This window comes from Camarhynchus parvulus, chromosome 8, assembly GCF_901933205.1.
Source record: "Camarhynchus parvulus chromosome 8, STF_HiC, whole genome shotgun sequence".
Taxonomy (NCBI): Eukaryota; Metazoa; Chordata; class Aves; order Passeriformes; family Thraupidae; genus Camarhynchus; species Camarhynchus parvulus.
The window spans coordinates 9768369-9783860 of record NC_044578.1 but is presented as its reverse complement, the minus strand read 5'-3'; the positions used below and the strand labels follow the sequence as shown (position 1 = coordinate 9783860).

The window sequence follows — 15492 nt, the reverse complement described above, 5'->3', positions numbered from 1 at the left end:
CCCAGTCTGCCCCTAAGACTGCCAGTTTCCCTGTGAGTTGTGCCTGTGCAGGAGCAGTGCTGTCAGCACCTGAAGCAGCATATGTTGTCACTTGGACCATCTGCTACTGAGTGTGATGGAGAAAAGGAGGTGCTTGAATGTGCAGTCCTTTTATCTGTCCTGTGAATCTGCTTATATATCATGTTAATAACTCTTGATCTTAACCTGGGCCACCCTTCACTGGAGAGTTGATCAGGTGACCACTCATCAGGGGGACTGCATAAAGGAAGGGAGATTTGAGAAGCAGTGCAGAGGTCAGAGAGGATGCTTAGGCATAGGGGACAACTTGAGAGAAAGAAAAGTGCTTTTATTTTATTTGCTTCCCCTAAGAAGGGGAAGGAAAGGATTTCTGCTGAGATTTATCTACAGACATTATTAATAGGTGCATGGAAAGAATGGGAAGTGTTTTTACCTTCAAGCTCAGCTGATTCCTGTAGCCTGCCAGCGCTTGAAGTTGGCAGCAGTTACGAGACATGCGAGTTTTTCCTGCTTTTCTCACCTCTGAGTCAGTATTTCAGAAACACTGTTGCTTGTGTAGAGTACCTAAATTTTTCAGAAAGTAGCAAGAATTGGTTCTCAGGCAGACTGCTCTGAGACCAGCCCAAGCAAAGAAAGCTGTGTACGCAGTGCTAGGTAAGTGATATTGATAGGTACATTCTGATTGATGGGCGAGTTTGTCTCCCAAACTGTCACAGGGTTTATAGAGGTGCCACTCAATACCAGTGCTGGAATTGCTTGTCAGAGCACCTGGCTACAAGAGCAATGGGGATTGGAGACAGAGCTGTAACTTTGTTTTTTCTCTGCTTAATGGCCCCAGCGTCTGACCTGCCTGTTCACTCCTGTTTGTCTGGTCCTTAAGGAGGCAGCTGGGATTAAGACTGTCAGAGAATTGTGCTGCTTTAGCATCAGGAGGCTAATTGTATTGGGGCTGGCAGCATACGACAAGGGGTTGCCTCCTACCAAATGCACAGCAAGAGCAAAAAATTCTCAACAAGGGACAAGAAAGGTATGGAAGAGTCTGCACTGGATGTGTTCTTTTTTCATCTAAAAGCAGCATTTTCAAATTCACATGTGGAATTACATTCCTCAGGCCTTGGGTGACTCCTAAGAGTCAGAGCTGCTTCTGTGAATAACAGATCACATCTCTTATGAATTCCTGGGTCAAACTCATAAGTTAACATTCAGTTGTGGGATTTCACTTCGTTAACACGTGGGAATAAAGTTCTGGTCCCGTGCATTGACCTCTGGATAACACACTGGCTTTAGAGGTCTCTACTCTAGGCAGTGTTGCTGATGGCTGTGAATTATTGTGTGACCTTCAGAAGCAGAGCCTTGCTGGAGGAACCCTTCCCTGTTCTCAGTGCACACTATTGAATTGCAAATCACCCCAGTGGAGTTGGTAGGGGGTCTTGTGGAAGCTCTTGTCCTCTGCACTCCATTTCACGTTTTCCTTTCTCCTGGATGGCAGTGTACACCACCGGCAGGAGCTGGAAGTTGTGAGCCCTCTTTACATTTGGGCTGAGTTAGTGAGAAGCAGGTGTGATCCTTTTGGGCCTTCCTTGCATTTAGTGGTCTTCTTAATCCATTTATAACAGCACTTGTCCAGAAATCTGGTTTGAATGAGCCTGAGATGAATGAATAATGTCAAGCAGTTCAGACGTCAAATATTTGAACAGCTGCGTGGGTGTTTTCACTGGCTTTGTGCATGGAAGCAACCCCAGGAAGTAAGACAAGGAGGGTCAGGTTGAAATTGTGGCACCAAACCCGATCCCACTGGAGCAGGCCTCAAAATCCATCCCTGCTGCAGAATGAAAAGGTATTATAGGATGCTGGTTGCCAGCCATTCATTCCCCAGGTGATGCTGGGCCAAGCTTTGCATCCCATTTTTTAGTATTTTGTTGTGTGCAGGAGCAGTACTGGGATTTATGGATCTTTTGATTTGTATCAGAAACATGTTTTGTGGCTTTTTTGGTTTTCCTTTTTATTTAAAGCAGATTCGGAAGTCCTAAAACTGATAGCAGAACTTATATTCAGAATATTTTTTGGATTCATGGAGATTACTTTGTTTAACATACAGTTTCGACATCATTGGTTTTTACCATGTTGCAATGGACTGCACTTGGTCACATTAAAAAAATTCCATATTAAGTGAAAAACTGAGAGTTGGATCACCTGATTGCACCTTCCTTTAGGTGTTGGTCTGAGAGTTCTTGTCTGATCAGAAAAGAAAATTTACCTTTTCCTTGTCCCTCATTTCAACCTTAGAACTTCTCTGCAGTGCACTCTGAGTGAAAGGCTCTCTCAGATCATCCCAGTGTGTATTTGCCGTCATAACACACGCTATCCAAACTCTTCCCTTGTACACTCCCTGCTTAGGAAGTATAGTAGTCTGCTGGCAGTGCAGCTAGGCAATAGAGCTAGATTCAGCCAAAGCTCTGGAATATTTTCCTTCCAGACTTAAAAGGGATTTTCTTAAATACAAAGGTCTTGAGAGCAAGGACACAAGGATTCTGAAGACAAGGTGCCTTAATATTTGTAAACTGTATTGTAGTAAGCAGATCTTCTCATCTTAAGCTCTAGCCATAAACCACCGTTTGGCTTGAGTCACTTGGAAACAAAATTGATGGAAAGATGCATGTCTGCTGTGTGCTTGGCATCCTTGCAGAGACAGTAACAAAGGGGTGGTCCCACTTCTGTTCACTCATTTGGCCACCTTCCCCCCACCAAGGCACTTGCTCCAAGTATTCATTGTCTGGCTAATGTTCAGATCGCCCCCTGGGACTGGCCAAGTCACAGCTCCAGCTTTGCATGATTTGTGTCTCCCATAGCTACAAGAAAAATGAAGACCTGTGTGTCCAAAGTTTATGGCCTTTGAGAAGTGATGGGCTAAAGTAATGCCAGGTGCAGGGGATGGTGTTACTGCAGGTTAAATGCCATGCCTATAAATTACCACCCCATCGCCCACTCTTGACTTTTAAAGCAGCTTTGAAAGACTATGTAGCTTCTTTGACAGGTCTCTCTTACCCCTCTAAATCTTCTCCCAAACATTGTGATGAACTGAATGAGTCAAGATTTACTAGATGAGCCATTGCAGCAAGAGGAGGCAGCTTGTGACACGTGTTGGCTGGTAGTGTACAGCCAGTATGTGAAACCCTCTGAAAGGGGTGTGCTGGAAAAGGGCTGCCCCAGTGACACCATGGGGCTGACCTACAGGCACGGCTCCCACAGTACCTGGCATAGATACAGGTGCTGCATTGTTGGTGCTAGTTGTGTTACCTCTGCTAAAAATTTAGGCTGGCAATTACTTTGAAGTAAAAGGTAGTTTATGTTTCTAGGGAAAGGTTAGTCTTAAAATCATTGTCATGCTACAGTTGTCACTCGTTAAGGACCTTCTTGATATTCAGGGAAGAGAAATATCAAATCCATATAAACAAATTTTATTGGGGGCTTAATGAATCAGTGAGAGCATCCATTCCTAGAGAGCGACAGTAAAGACCTGTGTCTGCATGGTATCCTTGGAAATGAGACCTTTGCTTTGTCCTGTTGTCTGCACAGATGCAGACCATTAGAAATACAGTTCACTCTTCTGGGCTTCTCTTAAGTGCGCTGGTGAGAACCCAGTGGGATGAACAGACTCAGACATTTGAAGGCCTGAAAAGGATTTCCTAAGGCTTTGGAATGTCCTCATTCTTCAGACATGCATCTAATACTCAGTGCTTCTAAATGCAGAATACAGGCTAACATTATTATAGAGCCATAATTGCAGTACGGGACCATAGGGCTTTTGGGGCATTGGTGCAAGGCCAAGGCAATATCTACCTTACCCTTTCAATCTTTGCAGTTGGGATGTGTTCCCTGGTCTACCACAGACTTAGGTCACCAGCCTCTGGATGTGCCAGGTGCTTCAGGCTCCAGCAGGTACCTCTGTCTGAGCCGGGTGTCCAGCTCTGCTGTCTGGACAGGGGTGTTAAGTGAAGGAACATCCTGGAGGCAGCTGCAGTGAGTACATTTCTATCTGCACAGCTAATGTACCCAAAGAGCTTAGATCTGCTGCAAAATGGGGACCTTGAGCACAAATGGGGACCTTGCAGCCAGCACCTTGGAGTTCAGGAGGTCTTTGCTTAATATCCAGTCTTACAGAGGGAGCATATTCAGTGTTAGCTCTCATAAAGAGTAAATATGCCTCCTGTAGTTCCTCTTCTATTAATAAACCCTAGGCAGAAAATACCATGTGAAGATTCATCTTTGTAGACATTTGTGCAGATTCAATTAAAAGAAGCCTGGTTACAGTTTACAATGTGCTTGGGACCAAAGTAAATGTAGAAATTGTTAGAAAGTGGGAATTGATGTACAAGCAGCCTCAGGTGGAACTGTAAGTGGTTGCTTCCTGCTGGAATTGGAAATGGATGTGTGCCTGACACCCCTGTGCTGGAAGAGCAGAGCTCTTGATGAGTCGCATTGCAATTTGTTCATGTAAGTGCTTGTGAGGAGCTGTTAATGACAGAAGTATGATTTTTTTTTCCCCTCTTGTGGGAGCAGGTTTGCTGTTCTTAAATGTTTTAAATTTTAAAAATCTAAGCCATGACTAAATGTATTTCAAAATTGAAAAGCTGTTTCTAATTGTATTTTAGCCTCTGCCTGCCCTCTGCATCTGAATTAAGAAGTAATTCAGAACATCCTTGTGGCCTTCTCTTACCTGCTAGTAGTGTGGATTTTGCATTAACTACTTCTGTGAAAAATAAGTCTTTCCTATTAAGCTTCATTGCTTTTTCTGCCTTTGAGAGAGACCCTTACAGTGACTCCAATTCTAAAATAATTCATGTGGAGACCTAAAAGTTGAGAATGTTCCGTTTTCAATGTTGGGGGCATTTGGAGCATAAAATCTAAGAAGTTAGAGCATTTCTGTGAGTGTTCTTGTGCTGTCTTTGTAGAGGGCACCTTTTATGAGGCTGTTAGTAAAGGACAGCCTGCAAACTGGTGCTGTAGCACCTTTCTTGGGAGATCTGGTGCACTTCATTTCCAATTCAAATGCTCACCCGTGTGTTTTATTTTCTTTCAGGGTCTGGGTTTATCATGTGCAGCGGGAAGGAGAATCCAGACAGCGATGCTGACCTGGATGTGGATGGAGACGACACACTCGAGTACGGGAAACCACAGTATCGTTTTTGAAAGGCTCTAACTGAGAGGGAACCCAGAGGTGCATCTGCCCCAGGAAATGGGGGGTAATCTTTGTCCAGCCCTACTGGAAATGACACAGCCTTCTCCAGTTACCATGTTACTTGAACTAGGAGGGGTTCCCCATTAGTCCCTTTGAGATCCTGCTGTTGATACAGCACTGCTTCAGACCTGGTTGAAGTCTATAGGAGACATAACAAGGGATCAGTTAGAGTTTCTCTGTTTCTTAAACAATCTGTTGCCTCCATCGAGGTTTGTTCTATATGGATAGCTTTTCCTGCTTCAAGGATAGGAATTGAGTTTATTTTCCACAAGACACCCTTTTGTTTTCAAGGGGTTTGTGCAGTAAGCACTATTGACCTTCCACTCTGTGAGATTTGATTTTTTTTTTCCTCTTTCATTAGACAGTTCATGGCCAGAACTATCATTAAAGGCAGATTTTGGGAACTTCTCCATCTGGGAGCAAGCTCTTTGGGCACAGCTCTGGGAGAGCTGTGACCAGACTTCTGCCCCACAGCAGTTGTAATAGGCATCAAGGAAGAATTCCTGCAAGGGCATTAGACAGACACTGCCTTAGGTGTGATGAGGGGCAATGTACAGCTATAGAATTAGGTTTTATTGAAATCTGTACCAGCCTTTAGGATTGAAGCTCCAGCCCTCCACTGGTAAAAGAACTCTGTACTTCAAACAGAAATTCTGCAGGTTAAGTTTGCACGGGTTCAGGAACTAGTTTTCCAAGAAACTGTGGAATCGTGTTACTATCAAAAGATTTCTGTTTCTCTCCAACTAAAACAAAACTTTAATCCAGAATTTAAAAGCAGGCCCCTTTGCAGATACCAACCCCTCTATTTCTTAAGGTGTTCCCAGTTGGAATTAATGTGTTTCATATCCCAGACAGTGTCCTAACCATCTCAAAAGCTTTTCTACTGTCTGCACCAGGGCTGTATCTTCCTTAACCCTTTGTGCTCAGGTACACAGAGGCAGACATTATCCCTTGCACTGGAGAAGAGCCAGGTGAAGCCAAAGAAAGGGAAGCGCTCCGAGGTGCTGTTTTAAAGTAAGTATCATTTCTGCCTTTCTAAATTACTGCGTTCATTACTCTTGGAGAGTCTTAGTTTGTGGAAAATACCCTGTTCACTTGAGTGCAAGGGTTGCAACAAGAGACTTACCAAGAAGCACAGTCCAGCAGGTGGGTCTGTTTCTACCTGTGCAGCCTCAGGAGAGCCCCCTGTACACTCACTCTCTCTGAGCCACCCCACTGCCCTGCCAATGCCAGTTCTTTGCTCTGAACAGTGCTGGACAGAGGATGAATTCTGGTGATGAGGAAACTGTGCTGGACCAAGTCCTTATGCATCATCTTGCTTCATGATGAAATGTGGCTCTTAGCAGTACAGTCTGATGCTGTTGGAATCTTGGTTGGCACAGTAGGAGTCTGGCATCCCATGTGTGACTTCATTGCATCCAATTACATGTGGGGCATGCAAACTGATCCTTCTGTATTCATCTGTGGGTTGGGGCAGGATGTGTGCTCTGCCCACATCCATATGTGGAGGATGTAGGCAGCCAGCATTCAGGGCACTCAGGGAAGCGTTCCAGGCAAATAAAATGAGCCTTAACAGGGAGCTAGGATTGCTTTCTAAGCCCCCTGCCCTGCATAAAACAGGACTTAAATTACCCCTCTGTCTCTTCCACTGAGTGATCTTGTGGGGTCAAGGTTGAAGTGATTGATAGAGCAGTGAAATGAAATTTTCTTACTGCTTAGCCTGTCACAAGCACTAGTTCAAAATTAGGTTTCACTCCATAGAAAAGTGGCATTTGCCACACTGGATCCAAACCATTGGTCTGGTCAATACTTTGCTGTCCATGCTAGTCCAAAAGCAGGGCCACAAAGATGCTGAAGTTCCTTCACAGCTAGGAGTCTGGTGTTGTAGCAGGAGCATTCTTGGTTCTCAGTGACTACAGACACTTAGTGCTTGGTGAGAGAACTGAAGGCCTGAGGCCAGGAGATCCAGTCCCTTCATGTGGCTTGCACCTAACTCGTTGTTTTGCTGTTTGGACAAGATCCTTCCTTGTGCGTTTCCTGGACTTGTTTCCCCATCTCTACAACACAAGAGGTGATGTTGTTTGTAAAAGCACTTTGAAATTCTGTTGAGTTTCTGTAGAAATGCAGTGGTGTCACTGATGCCATGAAGCATGAGCCTGCTTTTTGGCTGGCCAGCTGCTCACATTTTGAAACTTAGACTGTTGGATAGAAGTATTAAGAGAGGAGTGGTTGGTGGAGGGGATAGCTTTTCCTGAGCAACAAAATTTTTTGTATTCAACCTTTAGCATATTGTCCTTTTCTCTTTTAGTGGTGGCACACCAAGTACTCGAATAACGCCAGAGTTTTCTAAATGGGCCAGTGACGGTGAGTGTTGAAACTGGAAATTGTTAATTTATATACTGCAGGGGGACAGATAGATAGTCCATGTCTTCTGCTTGCCAGTACTTAGGAGAGGTAGTTACTAATACCCTTGCAGAGTTTCATCAGATAGGTATGCACATAAAACCACACTATCTTTTTGGAACTTTACAGCACAATTAATTGTCAATAATGGCAGCTGGGGAAGTTCCCAAAAGTGCCAGTTGTCTCTCATCACCATGCCTTAACTGGTATGGTGATGAGAGATAGGGTTTGCATTGACTTGATGTCATGTCACTGAAAGGCAAACTGCTGTATTACAGAGTAAGCTACCAGAGCCTGACAATGTGATGGTGGTACCTGCTGTGTGTTTAAACTATACAGGTGCATATCTTATTGGATTTTTTCCAACAGCTTTTTCTTCCCTCCTTTGAGAGGATATGTTAAGACTTGTATCTTTTGGGTAGATCTTGTCCTTGCTGGCCTTTGTATGGCAAGAAAAGCCTACCACTATGAAGCCTTCACCTTTGGAGTGGAAACTCTAGGATCTGTCCTATTCATGACCTGTAGTTGAGACTCCAGAGCAAAGGAGTTAATGTGAATATGTACCTTTGCATACAGTACTTGAAAGCTCATCAGATTGAGAAGGAGGGGGGAAGTGTTAAACCCATTTGACTGCTGGGAGTTTTTATTCAATGCCAGCAGCACTGTAAATGTAAGCAGCAACCTAGTGGAAATATGAGAATAATAAAACCTGGCGCTTTCCAGCTGTAGATGCCAAATCCATTTCCAGAGCTGGGCAGTGCTGCTGCAGCCCCCTTAGGAAGGAAACTGAAGCTCAGCGACCTGAAGAGACATGTCCCAATGATTTTGTTCCCTGTTCTGTTCCTGTCATGCTTTGGGCATTTGATTCCCAGCCTTGAAAGTACCTACAAGATATAACTACTTGCCAGTGGGAATGGGGGAAGGGAGCAGAACCAGTTTTGCCAAGGGCATGATGGTTAAATGGAGAACATAGGATATCTATTGCAGGCATTTCCTTCTGTGGGATAGGCAATCACATTTATTTTCTGTGATATAGAAGCGCTTGCTTGTAGGTATTACCAGCTTTAGTAGCTGTAGCCATGGAGGTGATAAGGAGGCAGCCCTGATGACATTTGCTATGAGCTGTTTTCTTCATACCTTTTACCTGAATCCACGATGATGAACTTACAACCCTGGGGCTGGTTCGTCTTCTCATCTCCACCTGGTGTCTCACACCCTCTCCTGTGCTGGGAACAGCCATGATGAGGAGACTGTTCTGTCATTCTGGTTACCTGGTATATATTTTTCTGCTTGTGTCTGTGAGGTCTCAGCAAATGGGAGAGGCTGAGAGCAGGGTCTGGGCTGGGTGGATTTGCTCTAAATCCACCTTTCTAGAAGAGCACTTCCATGTGGCAGCTGCATCAACCCTTCTGAATTAAATCCTGACTTAAACAATGGGTACATCAGTGGGGGGGTCAGATCACTATGAAGAGCAGTTGTATTTTGAGCCCTGAATCAGAGAAATACACTATCCAGAGAGGGCCCTCCCCTGCCAGACAAGGACACTTAGCATCAGTCACTTCTCTATATCTTACAAGAACTGGCATGAAAGTGACTCATTGGAGTCCTCTGAAATGGTGACTTGCTCAAATATTTTATTGGAATGATTTAATGTTTTCTTACTAATTTTTCTGTTCTTCCCTCCACAGAAATGCCCTCAACAAGTAATGGTGAAAGCAGTAAACAGGAGACCATGCAGAAGACCTGTAAGAACAGTGACATTGAAAAGTGAGTGTGAAGTGGGTAGCTTCTCTTTTTCTTGTTTTAAAGAGCCATAGTGTCCCATCTGGTGCTCCCAGCAGCAGTGGTAATCTGAAGGTAGGCATATTTGAAGCTTTTACCACTTAGAGGGGAAATTGTGCTGCAACACAAAGCCTGAACTTGGAGCACTCACCACTGCTGTGTTAACAGAGGGCTTGTGGGGAGTTCTCCACCAGGTATCTATGAGGGCAGGTACCCAGTGACATGGAATTGGGCACAGCTTCCAAAGGGCTTCTCCACTGCAAATTGCCTTCTTTTAAATTACGTAAATAGATAGATCCATGCTTGCTCTCTCTATCTTCCATCTTTCATCTCTCAACAAAAGAGAATCTCCCCCTAGCAGCACTGTTACTTGGAAGAAGTCTCACAGAGAGAATTTCTTTTTCCTTAAGATCTGTATTGAGCCTTTGCATGGTTCCTAACAGAAATAATGTCTCAGTTTCTGAGTTTTTTACCTGCAACCCTTTCAATGATTCAGAAATTTCAGTCACAGTGTTTTAATATACAGCAGTGGAGGGACTGCTGGGCATCTCCTTTCCTGTCCTTTCTGCTCACTGAATGTGCTGCAGCCTAGTCTGAAATAGAAATAAATGGATTTATCTGTACTGCTCATTTGAGTAACAACCTCTGTTCTAAACCTTATTTCACGTGCTGCTGGGGTAACTTACTGCTTGGACAGATTTGATGGTCCAAGCCTAAAACTACAGGCTGTTCTCTGCTGCCATGGACTGCATTAGCTGGGATGGGACAGTGTTTTAAGTTGATTAGTGCCTGATAGAAAACATTGCCCCAAGATCAAGTGAGAGACCAAACAACTTGAATGAGGTGGAAGCAATGATGTGGTGGTGGGTTTTAAATATTACATTCTGGGGTGACATCCACTGACAGTTTGGGATGGGGAAACATTAGTGGTGTAGCATTGAGCTGACTTTAGAAAAAGCTATCAGTTTTCTGATGTAGTTCATTCTCCTCCTGCCCCTGGTCCTGACATGAGAGGTTGCATCCCTCGCACATTTTTGCGTGTCTGACATTTCAGGCAGCCTGGCAGAGTATATGTTCACAATCAGAGTTAATTGGGGAAACTCTCTGCTGTAGAGGGAACTTTACACTGCTTTGCTGTCTTGGCACTTTCCTTTCTACAAGAGCCCTTTTCCTTTCTACAAGCCCTTTCTACAACTCCCATCTACATGTCCCAGATGTTGGCTGTCTGCCATTCAGTGCTTCTCGGTCAGCAGACTTTGGCCAAGGACCACTGAGTCTGGGAGCCTGCAGGTCAATGCAGAACCAGCTTTGTCCTTCGAGTGAGCCAACCTTTGCATGCTGTCTTGGTGGCAAGGACTCATCCCTTCTGCCCTAATCTGTCAGCCTCTGTCTCAGCTGCTACTTGCCTTCCCTTTGGGCCTCCTGCCTGTCAGTGCAGCAGCCCTCCATCCTCCCAGATCCACTCCTATTGAAAATCTTTAAACTGTAGGAGCTGAAAGGATTTGACATTTTCCAGAACACTTGAGCTCAAGTGATAAAATTGACATAGCTTTAATAATCTGATCAAAGAGGCTTTAGCTAGCACCTTTTGAAGGGTCCCAGAATCCTTTCCAAACAACTCTCGTGCTAACGCTGCTGTGACGTGCGGAGAGCGGGCGTCTGTGTGTGTCTGTGCACACACACCTTGCTCTGCAATAACCTTGCCTGCTGAAGATTCAGTGCTGCTAAAAGTCAGTAAAACCCAAAAGAAATTACAGGGAATTCCTCAAATGTCTTGTTCAGTCTTTCCAATAATGTTAATTTTTGAAAGTAGCATAGGGACCTTTTAGTTTAAGGTAGTTTATTTCACCAAGGTTCAGAAAACAAGACAGCGTTTCAGGTGGAGAATTCCTAGCTATCTTTTTTTTTTCTCTCCTTTCCTTTGAGATTCATGTGTGATAAATAGTTTCTGTCCTGCCATTTAAGGAGTCTGAATGCTCTGTGTGCTTGTCTGTGTAGAGGGGTTCTGTTAAATTAATTGATAACAGGGATCAGAGCTAGAAGCCTACAGAAAAGGAGGGGGAAGGGTTTCTCACTGTCTGGCTGCTTCCCACTCTGCTGCTGAGCCATGATATATGGCGACCTAGCCCAACAGGCTAAATTGATTCATCTCTAGTTCCTGTTTCTTAATCTGGAGCTAAATTGGTTTCATTTTTCTTGTTTTGGGTGGTGCTTACAGGAAGTTTTTGGCAGCATCACTTTACTCCATTGTTTGTAACTTCAGTTTTTGCTTTTAAATCTGAACATTATTGATTGGCATGTTAAACCTTGTGTAGCATCTGATTAGCATTTTTAAAATTGTCCAGAAGCACATGGCTTAGCACCTGTGTCAGCTGTGCTCTCTGTTTAGAGCAGGGGCTAATAGAGTTAGCAGTGATCTGCCTATTGATCATTCTCTCATAAGAATGACGTTCCTTCCTCCCCTCTTCCAAAAATAAGTCCAGGCAAAGAGAGTAGTGTAGTTTTGTTTGGTTTTTAATCCATTAATACAGTACACTGAGCAATTCTCCTTTTGTCACACAGCTGAATTTCTTCACTTGAGCAGGTTTAAATTAATCTAAACATGGGGATTTGTGGGAGAGTTTCTTGCATGTAGAACAGCTAGATGGGGTTTGGGGTAAGTCTGTAGTTTTTGCTCTGCTCCTTCTGGTGTGCCAGACCATCAGTAACTTGGACAAGTTGATCTCATTTGGGTAATGTTGAATTTCAGTTGGCAGCCAGGGGTAGTGGGAGACATGGTGCTGTCCCAGCTCTCCTTCCCAACACTGTGAGGTATCTCAGTGCTGAGCTTTTTTAATCTTGCCAATGTAAGGTGTCTGGAAGAGACACTGGCGTGTTGAAGGCTCTTGGGGAGAGATGAAGGAGCATCACACTGTCTGAGCCCTGCCTGTCTGCTGAAGACCCCAACCATTGCCAAGGCAAAGCTCAGCTGGTGCAATGCTCCTTTACCTCAGCTCGAGATGCAGCTTTGCTCAGAGAGCAGCTGGTCCCTAATTGCCCAGGCACCCTCCCTGATGGCCTCCACTGACATCGGACTCTCAGCAGAAGAAATGCTGCTCACAGAGAGCTGCAAAAAGCACCTTCCCCACAAAAAGTCTTTCTCCCTGCCTTGCAAGGGTCTGGTGCCATTTTGAAACCGAGGTTCCTCGGGGTTAAAAGCCAGCATCTTAATTCAGAGTGCCAATGTTCAATTTTGCTTTCTGCTACAAGACTAGATTGCAGGCCAGCGAGAGAGTCTGGGTTAGTGGCCCACTGGGTCACCTCCCATTTGTTTTCCTCAATTTTGTGTTGTCATAAATTCATTCCAGCCCGTTGTGGTTGATCAGTTTATCTCCGCCGGGGCAGGGAGCGCTGCGAGCATGATGTATGGCACAGAGCATTGTAGCCAGCCTCTCCATGAATCACTCCAGCTGTTTGGTGTCAGCCCCAAAGCAAACAGGGCCCGGCCGCTGAGCATTGACTACGATGAGCTCAGTATGGGAAGAGACATGACGTATGAATGTTTATTTAATAATTCTCTAATATTTCCAGCGGAGTGTGGCTGTGCCTTCTGGGAGGGGTGAAATGGGGGGAGGTTGAAGAGGGAAACTCTAATCTGTTGGGGTGGGTCATAAATCAGGCAGACAACATCATTAATCAGGGATGGGACAGAAGTAGAAGGAGGTGGGACTGAAACTGCCATCCTCGCTGGGAAGGGGGCTGTGCTTTTTTTTTTTTTACAAAACAAATCTTGTTTCTGATTCCACTTGGCCCCAGCCACGCTGCCCGCATAATAGCAAACCCGGACACAAGGCTGTGTGCTACCTCTGCTCTGAACCTTGCAATACAAGCCTGCCAAGCATTAAATCCCTTTATAATTATCTTCTTTATATAACACTTCATGCTTATCATGCTTCATTGGATGAGATGCTTGTTGGGTTAAAAAGAGGGTTTTAGAGACAAAAAGCAATTGTATTTGTTTTATTTCTCCTGTCTCTTCTTTCTTCCCCTTCCCCCCCACCTCACCACTTTCCAGTCCAGCTGTTTTGAAACGTTGGCTCTGGAGGGGCTCTGGCACAGCAGCACAAGGAGGAGCATCAGTTAAAATTAAGCAAAGTTTAGACTGGGGTCCTTGTGCACAGAGGCAGGTTTGTGGGAGCAGTCAGGGAGGTAGCAGTGTCTGTCGGGGAGATCCTGCTTCCAGGCAGACCCATCCAGGCAGGAGCAGAGTGGGAAGCCAGAGGATTAGCAGAGGCCTGAAAGGGAAGGAGCCCCTTTCATAGCAGCTGAAGCTGGTATGTCGGAGAAAACAGAAGCTGTTGAGCATTCACACCATAGAATAAGTGCTACCCAGCCCTTCTCCACAGTGTCACGCCATTAATAAGCTTTTGGGAGACAAGAACATCTCATAGCAAAGACAAAATGTAAAAATTAACTTGAGTAATAAATGAACTAACCCTTTGTGCTCTGCTAAGCCGAGAGTGTGATGCTGCTGGTGGGTTTGGTACTAGAACAGCCCACGTGAACTTGGGAGAGGATTCAGGGCACTGAACTGAAGTGTGAGATTGTCAAAGGCTGAGAAAGAGCTGCTGGGCTGTGCTGCTTGTGTCCAGATTTTTATCTTTATTAGGCTTTACTCCTTTTCAGTAATTCAGCAGTATGTAATACTGTATTTGTACTGCGTACTGGTGTTCAGTGCTGAAAGGGTATGGAGGAAGATGCTTCATTTCTTTATGAAGTGAGGCTTTGGCATTACTTCTTCCTCTGGGATGTGACAGTGGAGAGCAGAGTGCTTGGCTGTGTTTCTTTATTCTGCTCCCTCTTTTAACTGTTGGAGAGAAGTTGCATGTGCCAATAGTGCATGTGCCAATAGTGGTCTCAAACATTATAACCACTGTGCAAACTGAAATTGTATCAGTGTCCGGTTCTTCACTGGCCTGTAGTTAACAAAGCTCAGCGAGGCAGGCTGTGACTGTACAAGCGCAGACCTGGGGTAGGTGGTATCTCTGTTAAGTGTGGTGTTGTCCAGAGGTTTGGTCTAATTTCATGCCTTGAGGCAGTTTTCTATAGATTTTGACATCTTCATATAGGAAGAGACTCTTATTTCTGTTGAACCTGTGATGTTTTAAAGCTGAAGCATCTGTAAACCCAAGGGGTCTTCTGGCTTCGGGGGCAGTAGGTTCTGCATCCCTGCATAACTGGTGATGGGATGGAATTTTGTTCCTATGTTGGGGGTGTGGTTTAAGCATCTTGCAATTTATGTCTCTTTGCCTGCCCCTTTTTTTCTTTTTGTAGTTTCAGAAATGCTGTTAACTTTAATTTGTAGAGTTGCTTCCTGGGAATGAAAAATCGATGGGGGGCTATCACAGTGTGAAATTCGACTGTCACTATTGAGCTATAGAGTTACCAAGATGTCTTAGAAGGTAAAAAATAAATCGTGGCCCAGCAAGTGCTCAGCTGTGCTATTTCAAAGGGGATATGAAGCTGATGGTCTGTTAGAGGGTACTTCAGTTAGATGGATGATGATTCCCTGTGAAATATTGGAGTTATTCCATAGGTAAGAGAAACTTTAGCTTATAAAACACAAACAGCTGCCTTCTAGCAAATGAATTCTGCCCTTAGATGTGTGAGCAGCTTGTCAGAGAGAGGAGTCGTCCTTAAAATTAGCCTGTTTTGTTTAACATTGTCTCTGATGGAGCATTGTGGATCTTGCAATGTTCCTTCTGAAAATACTTTGAGGATGTGACTCTTTTTTCACATCCCTTAGCTATCCTACAAGAATTAAGAGGCAGGGACAGATACTATTTTTTTTTTAGGAAATGTTTGTTTGGTGCCCAGATGCTCTCAAGAGAAAAGTAACAATTATCTTTATGTAGGCTGCACTCCCTGTTTAGATGAAAATGTTCTTTTGAAGAGCAGAAGAGGGATCATGTTGTGCCCTATCCTCTGCTAGTTTGCTGTCTCTCTCCTGCATCTGCTGAAGGGCAGCCCTGGCTGCACAAGCCAGCTGTATGCTGATGGTGACAGGGCTA

General features: G+C 44.5%; 1 protein-coding gene across 6 annotated transcripts in view; it reads left to right on the top strand.

Moving 5' to 3' along the window:
* Window positions 1-15492, top strand: part of RNF220 (ring finger protein 220) — a 217715-nt gene that overhangs the window by 181584 nt on the left and 20639 nt on the right. For all 6 annotated transcript variants that reach the window (XM_030953260.1, XM_030953261.1, XM_030953262.1 and 3 more), the window contains 4 exons: window positions 5099-5195; window positions 6185-6271; window positions 7566-7621; window positions 9349-9427. In XM_030953260.1, the coding sequence (XP_030809120.1) occupies window positions 5099-5195; window positions 6185-6271; window positions 7566-7621; window positions 9349-9427 (319 nt within the window). The remainder of the gene's footprint in view (window positions 1-5098; window positions 5196-6184; window positions 6272-7565; window positions 7622-9348; window positions 9428-15492) is intronic.